This window comes from Apis mellifera, linkage group LG1 (assembly GCF_003254395.2).
Source record: "Apis mellifera strain DH4 linkage group LG1, Amel_HAv3.1, whole genome shotgun sequence".
NCBI lineage: Eukaryota > Metazoa > Arthropoda > Insecta > Hymenoptera > Apidae > Apis > Apis mellifera.
In genome coordinates this window covers 7,195,216-7,212,656 of record NC_037638.1, presented here as the reverse complement: position 1 = coordinate 7,212,656, position 17,441 = coordinate 7,195,216, and the positions used below count along the sequence as shown (strand labels likewise).

General features: G+C 37.7%; 1 protein-coding gene across 1 annotated transcript in view; it reads left to right on the top strand.

The window, feature by feature from the left end:
* Positions 1-3,089: 3,089 nt before the first annotated feature.
* LOC410739 (teneurin-m) overlaps positions 3,090-17,441 on the top strand; it is a 56,094-nt gene continuing 41,742 nt past the window's right edge. Inside the window, exon 1 of the mRNA XM_016910949.2 lies at positions 3,090-4,371. Within this exon, the coding sequence (XP_016766438.1) occupies positions 4,266-4,371 (106 nt within the window). The 5' untranslated portion in view covers positions 3,090-4,265. The remainder of the gene's footprint in view (positions 4,372-17,441) is intronic.

Below are 17,441 nucleotides of genomic sequence, written 5' to 3'. Positions count from 1 at the left end.
CGCGTAATAATTGGGTATTGTAAGAATAAGAAGAAAAAGCAGCTACTTTGAGACAATTTTTCCTCGACCGAGTTTTCAACTTCCTCTTTCACCCCGGCTCGACACGATGTCGAGCAAGTTCGTGAAGAGAGGGAGAGAGGGATATGTTCGAGTTTCGTGAACCTCGGTTCTCATGCTCATGTCACGATACCAGAACCGTGACCGTGCGAAGTGGCAAGAAACGAGAAGAGAATTGGATCGTGCGAGTTAAAATCGGTCACTGCTTTTTTCTTCTTCGAGAAAGAAATTGAAAATCTCCTTTTTGTGCCTGCTTTTCGATATTTAAATTTACTTTGTTTCTTGATTCGCCTTTTTAATTTAAAACACTTTGTCTTTGTGTTACTTCTAACGATAATATTGAGGAAGAAAAGAAACTTAAAGGTAATTTTAAATTCGTGTATGCAATTATTTTTAATTAATTAATTATTCTTTCAAACTAATATTGATATGGATGGAAATAGAGAAGCAGTGTATCGTAACGAAAGTTTATAGAAATGTAAAGTCAAACTTTTTTCGAATAAAATTTCATGTTGCAAATACGATCGAAAATTATCGAAAATTTGAAACTTGTTCAATTCAACTTGTATCACAATTTCGGTTAATAATCACGGAGAAACAGATGTCTCTTCGTGTCGAACACAAGTAGTTGCGTTCATCGTAATTTTTTTCTTCTTCCAACACACAACGTCGATTGCTTCTTCTTCAATGAAATACGTTATTGAAAGATGGAGGGGGAGAGAGAAAGAAAAAAGAAGTAAACGATCTTTTCGAATTACGAGAAAGACAATCGGCTTCTGTAAAGTTTCTCCTCGATCTAATAAATTATTACGATTCGCTCGCCTTTTACGACATCCGGGCTTCTTATCGTTTCTGACCCATTTACAACTATAATTACGCGAATCAGTTTTATCTATTTATACACACGCACGCCTCCTCCATCGCCTCGCTTGTCAGCCGATGCATAATTCAATCGATTCGACAGAGGCGTCGATGAACGATATCCTCGACCACCAGGTGGAAATGGAGCCCTTTTCTCGAAGGGAGATGATTTTGTTTCGAGTTTTGTATACATTTAAAATGGAAGTATTCTTTCTTATGACAGAGATGATTCATAAAGATTTAAATGGTATTATAAATATCTCGATGCGTTTCTTCGTTAAAAGATTTGTCACATCGATTAATGTTATATGAATCTCTCTTCTCGCGTATTATTATCCTCCATCTCCATAATTTCGCGCAAGAAACTCTCCCCCTCCTTTTGCACGGAAGGGAAGAGAAAGGGAAAAAGAGAGGAAGTTCCATTATCGTTCCGCGTTGTCGATATACACGCCATTCCCCACGATTCACGCACGAGCCGTAGTGGCCCATTCAAGTCTCGTTACGGTAACCATTGACTCGTTAACTCGCTCTCGGCCATTAATTCGCGATGCGATTGATTCACGAGAGGGTGGGAATCGGATCGAAGGCGTGAGAATTCCACGAATGCGAAGAAAACTCTCTCCCTCTTTTATTTAATTAAAAAATACGCGCAATTGGACGAGATATTAAAAATTTTCGTATCGAAAGATATTTTTGTCATATAATAAATGCAAATGTGTGTGTTTTTAGAATTAATATTTACGAACGAATGGGATTGCTTGAGAGGAAAAAATGAGGAACGGAATGATAATGATAAGAGAAGTTCACGAATAAGAACGATGTCGAAATGGGACGAGAATAGGCGAATGATAAGAGTTTGTTGAAAGAATTTTATCATTTCCATGTTTATGTGTCTCTATGTTGAGATAATTCGACGAATCGAATGACGTTTACGATTTCTTGGTAAATTCGTTCTCGATTTTTATATTGGAAACGAGAAACTTAGGATATGGAATTAAGAAAGGAAAAATTCTTTCGATATTTGCTTTTAAAAGGGTTTGATTCTTTCGTGTTAAAAATTACACGTATTTCCATTCCATTTTTCATGCTCCGAGATCGTCTGTATTATAGAAAGAAAAAGAGGAGGGACAAAAGCAGTGCGGTAAATCGGCGAGCTTTGTTTATTTTTCATATTGCAAACGATAAACAAATAAAAGCTACGTATTGTCAGAAGCAAGAGACAATGCACAATAGTATCACGACAAGTGACGATGATTGACGTCGAATATTCAATGAACGTAAATAAAAAAATAAAGTCGGAAGATTTTATTGAGGGAAGGAAAGGAGGGGAGGGAGGGAGGAAAAGTAAAAATTTAAACATTTATTTCTCGTCTAATAATAATTGTTTAAATCGAAAATTACGATATCGAATGAATTTATTTTCGTCGAACGCGTAAACAATTCGCAATAACCTCGTCGTCCACGTTAAACTTCCATGTTTCACACGGCATCGAAGAAAGAGAATTGAACGCAACGCGCACCCGCGACGAGTCAATTTATCGCGCGGGGGCGTTCTTTAAATCGAGCCAGACTCTCCACTCTCGGCCGACAGGAATTTATTCTTATAAAAACAATCGTCTCGGCCCCTTCCGGATCCCCTCCTCCGCTCCTTCGCTTCAGAAACGTTCCATCACCAACGATCGACCAACAACAACGTCCTCTTTATATCTTCCACACCTTCCTAAAGTATCGCGCTTAGCGAGCTGCTTTTTCCTCGGCGCCTGGCTTTCATCGCGATAACCTCTCCTTAATTGTGCATCGATGTTCCTTCTTTTTCACGAGGAGAGAAAGGAAAGGAAAATAATAAATAAAACAAAAGGAAAAAGGATAATAAAGAGGAGATTGCACGGTGGACGAAAACGAAAACGTGTCTTCCGATGGAATCCACTGCAGCATCGGTGAGATAGTGGTTGCCTGCGATGGTCGAGGACCGGCTGTTGTGCCCCCCTTTCCCCCCACCTCCCCCCATTCCCCTACCCTTTCCGCACCGAAACGCGTTCGAACGGGGTCCTATCCTTCCTCCCCTCCAAAACATCTCCTCCTCCCTGCCGCTCGTTTACTTCCCCCACTCTTCTCTCGGCTCCATCCGCCACAGTGTCGGGAGTCATCGGCTGGCCCTGTATCCTCAGTCTGTCAGTGACCGCGCAAGCGTGCGGTTCGTCCTCGTTCCGACGCAGGGAGAAGGAAGGAAGGAAGGAGCGCGTCTCACCCTTGAAAAAGAACTTTCTTTCGAAACATTCGATAAGCTGTGCTGTTGTGACGCGAATTTTCTTGTCGGATCGATATACGTTTTGACGAAAAGTTTAAGTTTCGACGTTGCTGGTCAACGTTGCTGGAAGAAATATCGCACGAGTGGATTTTTTTATACGCAAGATTTATATATATACACATATACTTGTGATACGGACGGATATATATACACGTATATTTTTGTTACGAGTGAACGACAAAGTTTACAAAGTGATCGGTGGAAAGTTGTTTTCTTCGAAGGAAGAAAAGAAATGCGAAGGACGAGGCTATCGACCAGCTAAAGAAACTTTCGCCGCTGTTATTACGCATTTTCTCAACTCTTATCTACGAACAACGAGTCATTGAACGTAATAAACAAAGGTCGAAATCGTTGTGGAAACAGATTCTTCCGTCCCCAGTGATTAACGTTTCTGTGTTTCGAATAATATTCGCGTGTGAAAACGTATTCAAGTTGAAAAGTTCCTATCAAGTTTCGCTCTATCGTTCGGGAACCTCGTAGCTCGCGGACGTGGTGGAAAAGCTTTTTCCAAAAGCTCTCGGCGCGGGATGAGCCGAGAGCGGTCGACTTCGTACGTTAGCAGCAACAAGAGAGGAGAGGGGGGGGAAATCGCGACGAAGGAGGGAAAAGGCGGTGCGAATCGCGCGAGGGAAACGGGCCACCACCCCCTGGCGGTTGGAGGCTGGCGTTGATAGTATAAACAGGTGCACGAGGGGTAATTCCGGCCGCAACTTTCCACGTCGTGCTCCCGTCGTATTTCACGCGAACACGCGACGACCGAGTTTAATTTAGGATTTCGTGGCGTCGAGTTTTCTCTTCACCGACTTGTGGACGTCCAAGGGGACGTCGATCCATTCGAAGAAGAGACCGGAAGGGATTCGTTTGTATCGTTTGAGAAGAAGTGAGAAATGTGTGTGTGTGTGTAATAAGAAACGTGTAATAATAATACAATAAGATAAAGGAAAGAGAATCGACGGAATAAGAATAAACGGTTTTTCGGTTTATCGCGGGGGCCATGTTCGATCGTCGATGACGAAAGGGGATCAAAGTTCGCGTCTCAATGTGCGATCCCACGGCTTTGTTGGACCTGGTGCCGAGCGAGGGATTACTCAAGCGGCCATCCATGGACTATAACGAGTACACGTACTGCTACGGTGGTGGTCGAGGTGGGTGGTATTTCTCTTCTCTTCTCTTCTCTTCTTCTTCTTCGTGTTCTCACCGTAGTTTTTCTCCGCTCGGAACCAGTCGGTGCGGTCGTACGTGCGGGATTTTCTTTCTTTCCCTTCTCTCTCTCTCTCTCCAAATTCTTCTTTGAAGCGCCGACCATCGATCCTTCGATCCTCCAACGAAGACGAGACGATTTTTACGGCGGTAAAAATTGGACGTGACGCGATTCGAGCCGATCTTTGATCCCGAGCTGGGCGCAATTTTATCATTTCTTCCCTCGATTAATCGGAGGATCTCCCGTTTTTCTCTCGATTCTCTCTGAATATCCTTTTCCTTCGAACGGTGATCTGTGTTGTTTTTCATTTACGCTTTTTCTCATTCTTTTTTTCGCACCGTCTGTCGGAGAGAAAATACTCCTGATGGAGGCACAAAAGCGGGGGATTTTTCTTTTTTCGACTAAAATTGATCGTCCCGCGCGAAAAAAAAGGAAAAAGAGGAGGATGAGGAAGGAAACATCGTCCCTCCTGTTCGCGAAGGCGGTGTCACGCAACTGCATTATCACGCCTAACGTATTTGTCACGTTGACGTTTCCAAATCGTGACGCGTAGAAATTTTTCACGCGACGAAAATGGGCGAGGATATAAAATTTCGCCAGACTTTTTCGAATATGTGCGCGCTGTGCATGATCACTGGGATGGAAAATACGATCCCTCGATAAAAAAAAAAGAGAAAAAAGCTATACATATACATATAAATCCTTCTCAATTTATCAACGTTTCGTCACGAATTATTCTTACGGCTCGTATAATTCGAGCACGCTATTTTATCCGACGAGGACGATTAAACCTCTTTTTTTCTCTCTAAACGGGTGAAAGTGTTGCTCCCAGGGAAAATCGATCCGCGCTCAAAATAGGGAAAGAGAGAGAGAGAGAGAAGGAGGGAGGGGGATGAGGAGGAGGAGGCTTTTATCACGCGAACAGCAGCAGGCCGATCGGTGGATAAGCCGAGATTTCGTGGTGGTAATCGATACACGCGCGCGGTCTAGAGCCGTCGTGCTTCTCTCTGCCTCTGGCGCATGAATTTACACGGGGTTCGAACGTGTATACGCCGTGTATTTGCATGAGCCTCGTAGGAAAACGCCTGCCCTCTCCCTCCTTGGAAAAAAAACCCTTCTTAATTGCTATGACGAAGGTGGTTTAAAAGTTTCGCAGTCTTTGGTCAAATCTTCTCTCTGTGATTTATCAGGCGTGTACGACCAGGTTCTGTTCGAATATTTTTATTATTATTATCGTTTCCAGGATCTTAAGTAATTCGTGATAATTCGTGAGTTTCTAAAGTCAAACTTGAGATAAGATAAGAATCGTGAAAAATTGTTTCAGAGATGGAAGGAAGAGAATATATAATTATTGAGAGGATTTATAATGGATAGGCATATTGTGTTTGAACAATTACATGCATAGGCGGTGTATTTCTGTTAAATGCGATAATGAGTGTTTCTGGCATCTTTCGTACACTTTGATTAATCGCTTCTTGTTTCCCGTCTGAAATTGTGTGACTATGCATTTTGTTGCGAAACTATAAAATAACCACCCCCGGTGAACTTTCTCATTTCACCCGACCTGAGAGTAGAAACTATTACGTGCAGTCTCCGCTCTCCTCCATAACACACTTGTGCCCATAAGTCACCGGATACTTGCTTCTACAGTTTCGAACAATGCGTCTATTAAGATAAATTTTCGCGTCGCGAAAAGACATTATATTACCTCTCTGACGCGATTTTTAACTAGTAAATTTTTTCAAATCGAATAAAAGAAAAGTTTCCTTAAGCCTGGACGAATTCGACAGCGACCCTTCCGTTGTATATTTTTCCATCACGAAAAAAGCTTTTCATACTTTTCCATCCTAAAATAACTCGTCTTTCCGCGTCATCTTCTTTCAAAAGTCCATTAACATATACGCTATTCTCTCTCTCTTTCTTGATCCGTAACGAAAATAGACGTAAAAAGGGGGAAGGAAAACAGAGAAAGTCCCTCTTCTCGTGGAGGAGAAACGTTGGTCGAGACATTTCCAAATGTCGCGCGGTTTGTCAGGTGTTGCGCGCGGCGCTGGTGGCGAGCTTTCGCGCATGCGCGGGGCCGCGGCCATGGGAACGGACGGGAGCACGCGTGCATCGAATCGGCGACGTCATTAAATTTACATAATAAGGCGTCGCGTGGCCGAGTGTTACCACGGGGTTGTGACTACCGCTATTGCTGCTGTCGCAATGTCGTCTATTGACACTTTGACGCGGTTATTCAAGTGCAGTTGCAACGATCGCTGCCAATTGAGAACGAATAATGTTAGGTTAGGGCGCATATCGAATTGATGCCGGCGAAGGGGTTTGTTAATACGGCGTTAACGGAAAGTGGATTTCAGTCGGAGAATTGGAACGAAAGAAGGAGAGGGATCCTTTTCTCTCCAACGGAACAGTTTTTCGATTTAGGTTGGTACTAGTTTGGAAAAGTGATAGGTTAGGAATTTCGAATAAAGTTACTTATCGAAATGCTTATTCGTTTGATTCGAGCAATTGATTTTATTACAATTATTATTATCAGAGTTACTTCGTTCGTGACTTGAATCGATTGGGTAAAAAGGAGATATTTTTTAATTACTTTTATCGAAAAGTTTTCGTGTAAGCGAAATATTATTATTATACGAGGGAAAGAAAATTTAAATATAGTCCTCGTTACGTAATTACACGTAATCCAACGCGTGTATCAATTTTAAAATCTCGATCTTTATTTATTTAGGAACAATTACCTAAACACTCTTACAACGTGGAATTATTTTTAATCGCAACGTGTCGACCTGTAATATTCTTAATTCAAGAAACGCTTTCTCGAGAGAATCGTCGCTCGAGATTAAAATAATGAAATTCTTAAATTCAACGTAATCGAGGTAAAAAATATTCTTTTGGAGGACACCCCGTATACTCGGCTCATTGGCGCGCGAATTAAGAGGGAAGCGGAGATTAATAATTTTCGCCGGGGCGAATCCCCTATTGCGCAAGATGAAAAAGCGTTAAAACCTGGCCTCGATGTTTTTTCGAGTATCGAGTATCGAAATGCGATAATTTAAACTCGGCATATAAATCCCAATGGAGTTAATCGTATATTTATGTACGCATTGCCCATTAATAAACTGCTTGTTGTTTCGAATATATGGAATATATTCGGATTTTCTCGAAATTAATACGAGCGCCGCGATATTTTTAATCCCTCGATTCTAGTCTCTGACCAACGTGTTTTATTTTATTTAGAAAAATATTGCGTGACGTTGACCGTGGATATTCTCGAGACATCGACTGAAAGTGTGGAAATTTTTCTAGGAAAAAATCGTCGAATCTCTCGCGATATTTCTTAGAAAGAGAAGTAATCGAGTTGAATAAATAAACGAGATTTATTCCTTTCTTTCTTCTCCTCCCAAAAAATTTCTCTTTTTCTCCTTCTCACGTACGAGACTCCTCCTCCTCTATTTCCAAGCCACGTGACGCGTTCAACTTATATTCATTGGAACTATTTCAAGTTTCGAAGCGATCGACCAAACCCGGACGCGCCATCCGGTGCTCTTGAATGCGCTGTAACGATCCCGATTGGCCCGCACCAGGAGTCTCCTCCCAATCCCGGATTTTGGCGAATTCATCTGGAACTTTGGACATCGAAACGAAAAAAAAAAAAAAAAATAAATTGTAGGACGGAGACAGGGATTCTATGATCTTTGCTCGATTTCCTTCTCGATGTTTGTAAGGATGAAGGAGAAGAAGAAGAAGAAGTTGAAAGGCCGCGGTTTGTATGGATTGGAGAGTGGAGGATACTCGAGTTTGTAAATCGACCAAGTGTTTCTGAATCGGTCCAGAGTTCAAGATTGCTGGGTTCTGGTCTTTTTCATCCATTCGTATACCCGTTTCTTTTTCCTTTTCTCCGAGGCTCTTGAGCCGGTTTTCCGGGGAAAAGTACGCGGGATAAATAAATAAACGGGTTAAATGTGTCTTATTTTTCATAAACATCCGCACTTATCTGTTAAAATACAACAATCTGTTTAAATTCCTAAATTCGTTCAAAATCTGCAAAGACCAATTCCAATTGTAATTTTTGGGAAACGAAAGAAGCAACGAAATATAGAAAATATCGAGAAATGGACGAGAAGAGAGAAGAAACAAGATTAATTATCCGGAACAAACTTCAACCCTCTTTAGTTACACTTTTTCAAGAATCCAAATGTCCAATCCGAATCACATCGCCACCCCAACGCGTTGCACGTGCCACCCTCTCTCTTCCCCAACCCCATCCCTCGCGCGAAACATCAGTTCCAGAATTGGCATCGCGTCACGTAGCCAGCAACCACCCCCTCCCGTCGAACGTTTCTATTATCGGCCACGTTAAAATCGGCCGCCCTCTTTCTATGCAACGCCTTGAATTACTCTCGTCCCTAATACCAGCAGCAATACGTGATGGAAACGAGGAGGAAAGTTGGGAAGGGAGAAAGGGAAAGTGAAAGAAAAGGCACATGCATTGATGATTATCCATGGCTTGGTTCACGACGAGACGAGTCCACGAAGATTTGGAATTTAATTGGCGACCAGATCTCTTCTCTATCGAGAAAACTTTGACAATTTACCTAGACAGGTGTTGCTGCATTTAAATGCCAGGTTAAATTTCTCTATTTGATAATTTAAGAAGAAAGAGGAGGCAGAATGTTATATTTGCTCGTAGTCATTTTAGTTAGAAAGAGTTGTATTTATTCCAAGAGGAGATACGATTCTTCCTTTCTTCAACGAGGAAGAATTTTTCTCGCCCAAGACGAGAATATTCCGTGTATCGTGAAATTAATATAGAAACCTTTTCTTTTCTAGTCGGTGGAATTTTATGTATATAAAGTAAGGAAAGGGTTAAATCGTCCTCCTCGTCGCCCTTGCAACCCCTCTCTCCCTTCTGCTTCCCTCCTCGAGCATCGATTTTAACCTTGGCTCTGGCGGATTTATTTTGGCCCCGTTCCTTTGTGCTTTGGGCGCAAGAATGCCGTGTCTTCATGAAGAAAATAGCTTCCCTTTGCCGCGAGGCTTAGACAATGGGCCGGCGGGGGAGGGAAGCGACGGGGAACAGGAAGTTGGCGAGACTTTGAGATAATAGCCATCCGTGTTAATGGTGGCTTGATACGTATATACAAGTAAATGGGTGGTTGGACGAGTTAACTAGGTTCGGAATTTCGACAATTTTCCAATGCCACTGGTTTTTCAGATTGAAATTGGGAATGGAGAGAGCAGGAGGAGGCTCTCTTTGAAAGGAATTTTTAAATCCGCATAATTTTATAATTTTACAGGGGATGGGGAAGATTTAATTCAAGTCAAGTCAGATTAATTCGAGATGGAATAGGAAGGAGATAATTATAACGGAGAGAGATTTATATGGGATAAATGTTGTTAACCGAGCAAGTATTTAATAAGCGATCGCTCAAAGTAAACTTTTGATCCCCCCTTCTCTTTAATTAGTTGACGAACAACTTGTCTCAACTTTAGCTCGAATGAGGAATGATTTCGAAGAATTCTCAAAATATCAACATTTTGAAATTCTTACCATTCTTCGTTTGTAAATCGTTTCGAAAAATCGTTTCTCAAAATATCGACATTTTGAAATTCTTACTATTCTTCGTTTATAAATCGTTTCGAAAAATCCTCAAAATATCGACATTTTGAAATTCTTAGAAAGAGGAGTGGTATATTCTTCGTTTATAAATCGTTTTCAAAAAACCTTAGGAAGAGGAGTGGTACATTCTTCGTTTATAAATCGTTTCAAAAAATCCTCAAAATATCGATATTGTAAAATTCTTAGAAAGAAAATGATACGCAATTTCGAGAGGAATGATACATTCTTCGTTTATAAATAATTTCGAAAAATTCTCAAAATACGAAAAATGATATGCAATTCGAGAGAAATGGTACATTCTTCGTTTCGAAAAATCTTCAAAATATCAACATTTTGAAATTCTTAGAAAGAGAAATGATACGCAATTTCGAGAGGAATGGTACATTCTTCGTTTATAAATTGCTTCAAAAAATCATAAAAATATCAAGGAAGAGGAGTGGTACATTCTTCGTTTATAAATCATTTCAAAAAATCTTTAAAATATCGACATTTCGAAATTCGTAGAAAAAGGAATGGTACATTCTTCGTTTATAAATCGTTTCAAAAAATCCTCACAATATCAATATTTTGAAATTCTTAGAAAAAGGAATGGTATATTCTTCGTTTATAAATCGTTTCAAAAAATCCTCACAATATCAATATTTTAAAATTCTTAGAAAGAAAAATGGTAATAATTTCGAGAGGAATGATACATTCTTAATTTATAAATCGTTTCAAAAAATCCTCAAAATATCAACATTTTGAAATTCTTAGAAAGAAAAAATGGTACGCAATTTCGAGAGGAATGTTACATTCTTCGTTTATAAATCGTTTCGAAAAATTCTTAGGAAGAGAAATGGTACATTCTTCGTTTATAAATCGTTTCGAAAAAATTGTTTCTCAAAATATCAAATATTCTCAAACATCATTTTGAAATTCTTAGGAAGAACGTAATGGTACGCAATTTCGAGAGGAATGCTACATTCTTCGTTTCGAAAAATCTTCAAAATATCGACATTTCGAAATTCATAGAAAAAGGAATGGTACATTCTTCGTTTATAAATCGTTTCAAAAAATCCTCACAATATCAATATTTTAAAATTCTTAGAAAGAAAAATGGTAATAATTTCGAGAGGAATGATACATTCTTCGTTTATAAATCGTTTTAAAAAATTCTCAAATCGTTTTAAAAAAATCTCAAAATATCGACATTTTGAAGTTCTTAGGAAGAGGAATGGTATATTCTTCGTTTAAAAATCGTTTCGAAAAATCCTCAAAATATCAACAATTTGAAATTCTTAGAAAAAAGGAATGGTACATTCTTTGTTTATAAATCGTTTCAAAAAATCCTCACAATATCAATATTTTGAAATTCTTAGAAAGAAAAATGGTACATAATTTCGAGAGAAATGATACATTCTTCGTTTATAAATCGTTTCGAAAAATCCTCAAAGTATCGACATTTTGAAATTCTTAGGAAAAGAAATGGTACACAATTTCGAGAGGAATGGTACATTTTTCGTTTATAAATCGTTTTGAAAAATCTTCAAAATATCAACATTTTGAAATTCTTAGAAAGAGAAATGACACGCAATTTCAAGGGGAATGGTACATTCTTCGTTTATAAATCGTTTCTCAACATTTTGAATTCTTAGAAAAAGGAATGGTACATTCTTCGTTTATAAATCTTTTCGAAAAATTCTCAAAATATCGACATTTTGAAGTTCTTAGGAAGAAGAATGGTACATTCTTCGTTTATAAATCGTTTCGAAAAATCCTTAGAAAGAGGAGTGGTACATTCTTCGTTTATAAATCGTTACAAAAAATCCTCAACGTTCTGAAGTTCTTAGGAAGAACGCAATGACACGAGAGAGAGAGAGAGAGAGGAATGGTATACGCTTTTCGAAATCCATATCTGGAGAAAAATTCGAATATATATATACAATATTGGAAAGTAAAAAAATCCGCTGCTTGTCCGCGTAGGTGGGTGAGCTTAACGAGCCGACCACCTCCGCAACGAGTTTAATTAATACTCGAAGGATTCCTTATTCGCATCCGAGTAGATATTATAAGGCGATAAGGCGATACGAGGTGAAAGCCACGTACGCGATCCCTATCGACCGTTAATGGCAACCGATTAAAGAGTGGCAAAACCGACGTCAAAAGCGCCTTGTTAACGCCCACGCATTCCCCTTAATTAATTCCACGCGTCGCCAATAAGCGTTCCTTACGTGTCTCTCTTCCCGATTTTTGCCAACAATCCCTTCCTTCCCAACCAACGATCGTGGAAATTCACTCGTGTTGTTCATTCCTCTCGCCTTTTTCCTTTTAACGGATGCGTAAGCAATTCTCACTGTATATACTTTTATAGTATTCCTAACCTAACCTAACCTAACCTCCGTTTTAATATTAAGAAAAAAAATACCGTGTGTAATATCACGGTATATTTCGTTATTTCAATTAAAATTTATCATCGTTATCTCATTTCTGTTAGAAATCGAAATATGAATAATTTTCCACTAATTTGGAAATAAAATTTGGAATAAGAATTTCGATCGAAAAGTTGAACAATATTTTTCCAACGTGAGGATAATTTCAAGTAGATAGGCTTAAAGATTTATTTTTTCCTATTACGAAATTTGTTAACTATGCTTGATTACCATTCCGTTAAACGTTCGAAATTGCTTGTCGAGCGAGAGAGAAAAGAGAAATAAAAAAACGGTACTTTATTAGAAAGGATTAGGAAAAGGGAGATGTGGGTCGACCGAGCTTCGCGACGAGAAAAGACGGGGAAGGTGGGGAGGAGGGGCAAGGCAAGGCTTTAATTTCGATAAGGGAATATCAGGCGGCCGGGTGCAAAGTTGCGTTTTGCGAGCCACTAGTAGCTTTCTTCCACCTATCTGCCGACTTCATCGGTGGTTAAATAAATTCGTTCCATTTCTAGGGGGGATGATTGAAATAAAAGCGTTCTCGTTGGAACGAGAATGGCAATTTCTTCTTCTCTATTGTGACAAGTATATCGAGGCCGTTTGGATATTCTTTCTTTTACGAATTTCATCGCGGCTCTCTTCAAAGTTAAAGTTTTGAAAAATATTTTTCTTCCCTTATAGTTATTATTATTTTTTTTTGTCGAGATATATTGAGATATTCTTTATATATATATATATATATATATATATATATATTCACTTTCTAATAAGAATAAATCTTCTAATTTAATAATTAGAAATAGATTAGAATAATCTTCTAATTTTTCTATTCAATGAATAAAAAAACGTTATGGGTTGTGATGGATATTGATTTAGATCGATATATATATATTACTGATTCAATTTCGAGAATTTTCTTCTGTCTTTCTTCAATTTTCTTCTCTTATAGTTTTCTATTTTTTTCTTTTTTGCGTGAGATATATTGGGATATTCGAAGCTCTTTATATATATATTCACTTTCTAATACGAATAAATCTTCTAATTTAATAATTAGAAATAGATTAGAATAATCTTCTAATTTTTCTATTCAATGAATAGAAAAAGGTTATGAGTTGTGATGGATATTGCTTTAATGGATTTAGATCGATATATATATTACTGATTCAATTTCGAGAAATTTTTCTTCTCTTATAGTTTTCTATTTTTTTCTTTTTTGCGTGAGATATATTGGGATATTCGAAGCTCTTTTATATATTTAAATTCACTTTCCACTGCGAATAAAGAGGGAAATCTTCTAATTTAATAACCAATGAATAGAAAAATTATATTATAAGCCGATGGATATTGATTTAATGGATTTAGATCGATATATTACTGATTCAATTTCGAGAAATTTTTCTTCTCTTATAGTTTTCTATTTTTTTCTTTTTTGCGTGAGATATATTGGGATATTCGAAGCTCTTTATATATATATATTCACTTTCTAATACGAATAAATCTTCTAATTTAATAATTAGAAATAGATTAGAATAATCTTCTAATTTAATAATTAGAAATAGATTAGAATAATCTTTTAATTTTTCTATTCAATGAATAGAAAAAGGTTATGAGCTGTGATGGATATTGATTTAATGGATTTAGATCGATTCAATTTCGAGAAAGATGTGAGTTCTCGTTGTTTCATATAATCGTTCTTACTATTTCAACAATGAATGCAGACATCGAAATTGTTACGAATTGCCAGAAATATGCAACGAGATATCGATATAGAAAAGAAAGTAGTACAGATTTTCCTATATTACAATGTTGTTACGTGTTCGTTGAATTTTCAATTTTTCGAAAAAAAAAAAGATTTTCCCCGTTGTTTCCAGTATCGATATACGTATAAAAACATATGTAAAATAACATAACGCGGGATGATGAAAAGAAAGGGGAAGGGGAAGTTAGAAAAAAAAAAGGTATGGAATAACTTTTTCGAGCATCGATAACAAAAAATACGTCGATCAGACGAAGCCATTATAGTTCGATGCTGGACTACATTAAATAATCGAACACCTCTCCACTAACTTTATCGATAAACGAATTTATCGATCCGAAAAAAGAACGTAACAAAACTTGATACGAATTTCTTTCTCTTCTCTTTCTCCTATTCGATCTTTCCTCAGAAATTTATAAATCCTAAATTGGATTCTTCCACCGATTATATGAAAATAAATTCAAGAAAGAATTAATGTGCGTGTTAATCGAAATTATTCGGAGAATGTGAATACGAAAAACGTAATCATCGATCCGAAAAACTCGCTTGGAACGATTAAAACTCGCTTGAAACGAGGAAGGCGGAGGTCCCGTTACAAGGCAGGACGAGAGCCGCCCACGCGAATTCGTCCTCTCCTATCAATTTTCGCGCCAAGGCTATCCACTCGTACGTTTTCCAACACGTTTTCGAAATAAATATATCGATCGTCACATTGACACCGTTCGGAAACTTGTTTTATTTACACTTATATATTATCCTCGAGGGTTTCGACTTTGCCTTTCGATCTGAACAATTAGTCGTAGATCGAGGGTCGAGAATATCGAATCGCTCCTCTCTCGAAGCACGTGTCGTGAGAATGATAGAATTAAATTCGTAGAAAAGTGATTTTTTAATTAAATTCGTAGAAAAGTGATTTTTTAATCGGTTCAATAAAGTTGAGATGATTACAATACAGTCTCGCCTTCGCCATTCTTCTTCCTCTTCCCATTCTCCCCGTATTAGGCCGTGAAAAAGTGAAAGTGAACTTTAAATTACACGCCTATACTATTATATATATATATACAAATAATCATCGTTCTTATTATTGTCGTACATTTCTTGTACAAATTTTGCAAACGCGAGTTTTCGATGGTAAAGAAAGAAGAGGAGAGGAAGAAACAACGGCGGCGTTGGTGCCTTTTCGAGGGATCCCAGGCTCTCCCGCCCACGCGGCAGCGACCTGACACACAGTCGACAAGATCGTTTTGTTTCAACGAGCAATTTATCCGTTCCCCGCCCCCTCGTAACACGAACATCCTGAGCCCACAACAATACGGTCGGGTTAACATTGACGGCGCGCACCGCGTCACAAGCCCAAATCGTGGCTCGTTAAATGGCCGCCGACATTGGATTATTTTTTCCAGCCTGCAACCTTGTGTGCAACGCTTTTATAACCCTCGTTACGCGTAGAGAGATTGATATTTCGATCCGTCAAGATTTCAACGATAAAAAGGATTGGAGATTCTTTTCTACGTAGTTATATTTCATGTTAGAACGGATCGATTAAATTGATAGGAGAAAAGAGAGCTTGGATAATAATTAATCAAATAGTTTTTAGTTTAATTTAATTTACTTCATACTCTATTTTTAAGTATAAGAATATAGATACAAAAATAGTATTAAACTCGAGTAAATAAATAATTTCGACAGGATACACGAAACGAAAGGAAAAGGATTGTAATTGGATGAATCTGTACTCTATATTGTTACTCTATTTTCCAAGTAACGAATATAAATATAAAAGCACGTAGCATTACTCATTCTATTTTCCAAGTAACGAATATAAATATAAAAATCATGTAGCATTACTGGAGTAAATAAATAATTGTCGTTTCAAGAGGAATACGAAAGAAAAGGAAGAGGATTGTAATTAAATGGACGAATCTGTACTCTATACTGCCATTCTATTTTCCAAGTAATGAATATAAATAAATAAGAAAGCACGTAGTATTACTCGAATATTTTTGAGAAATAAATAATTGTCGTTTCAAGAGGATATAGGAACGAAACGAAAGGAAAAGGATTGTAATTAGATGGACGAATCTATACTCTATACTGCCACTCTATTTTTCAAGTAATGAATATAAATATAAAAATCACGTAGTATTATTTGAGTAAATAAATAATTGTCGTTTCAAGAGGATATACGAAAGAAAAGGAAAAGGATTGTAATTAGATGGACGAATCTGTACTTTATACTGCCACTCTATTTTCCAAAAAGTGAATATAAATATAAAAATCACATAGCATTACTCGAATATTTTTGAGAAATAAATAATTGTCGTTTCAAGAGGATATAGGGACGAAAGGAAAGGAAAAGAATTATAATTAGATGGACGAATCTGTATTCTATACTGCCACTCTATTTTCCAAGTAATGAATATAAATAAATAAGAAAGCACGTAGCATTACTCCAATATTTTTGAGAAATAAATAATTGTCGTTTCAAGAGGATATAGAAACGAAAGGAAAGGAAAAGGATTGTAATTAGATGGACGAATCTGTATTCTATATTGTCACTCTATTTTCCAAGTAACGAATATAAATATAAAAATCACGTAGCATTACTTGAGTAAATAAATAATTCGTTTCAACAGGATATAGGAGGGAGGAAAGGATATAGGACGAAAGGAAAGGAAAAGGATTGTAATTTGATGGACGAATCTGCATTCTATTTTCCAAATGAATATAATGAATATAAATAGCAAAAGCATTACTCGAATAAATAAATAGTTGTCATTTCAATAGGATATACGAAAGAAAAGGAAAAGGATTGTAATTAGATGGACGAACTGTACTCTATATGCCACTCTATTTTCCAATGAATATAAATAGCAAAAGCATTACTCGAGTAAATAAATAATTGTTGTTTCAACAGGATATAGAGAAAGGAAAGGAAAAGGATTGTAATTAGATGGACGAACAATTCGACGAAACGATCCTCTGCCTGGAAGAAAAGATCGGAGGAGGATGTCGTGTTAACGTTTATCCACGTGGAACCGGTCGCATCTCGTGCTCTCTCACGTCATTGCAGCGTGGCAGCTCGCCAAAAAAGAGTTCACCCGCGGGCATTAATTATTCCTCGTTCCTCAGATTCTCCAATGGAATTACACTCCCTGGGAATCCTCGATCACGTGCTGCAACGTTTCTTTCTTCTTCCTTTTTATTTCCACTTATTTTTTTCC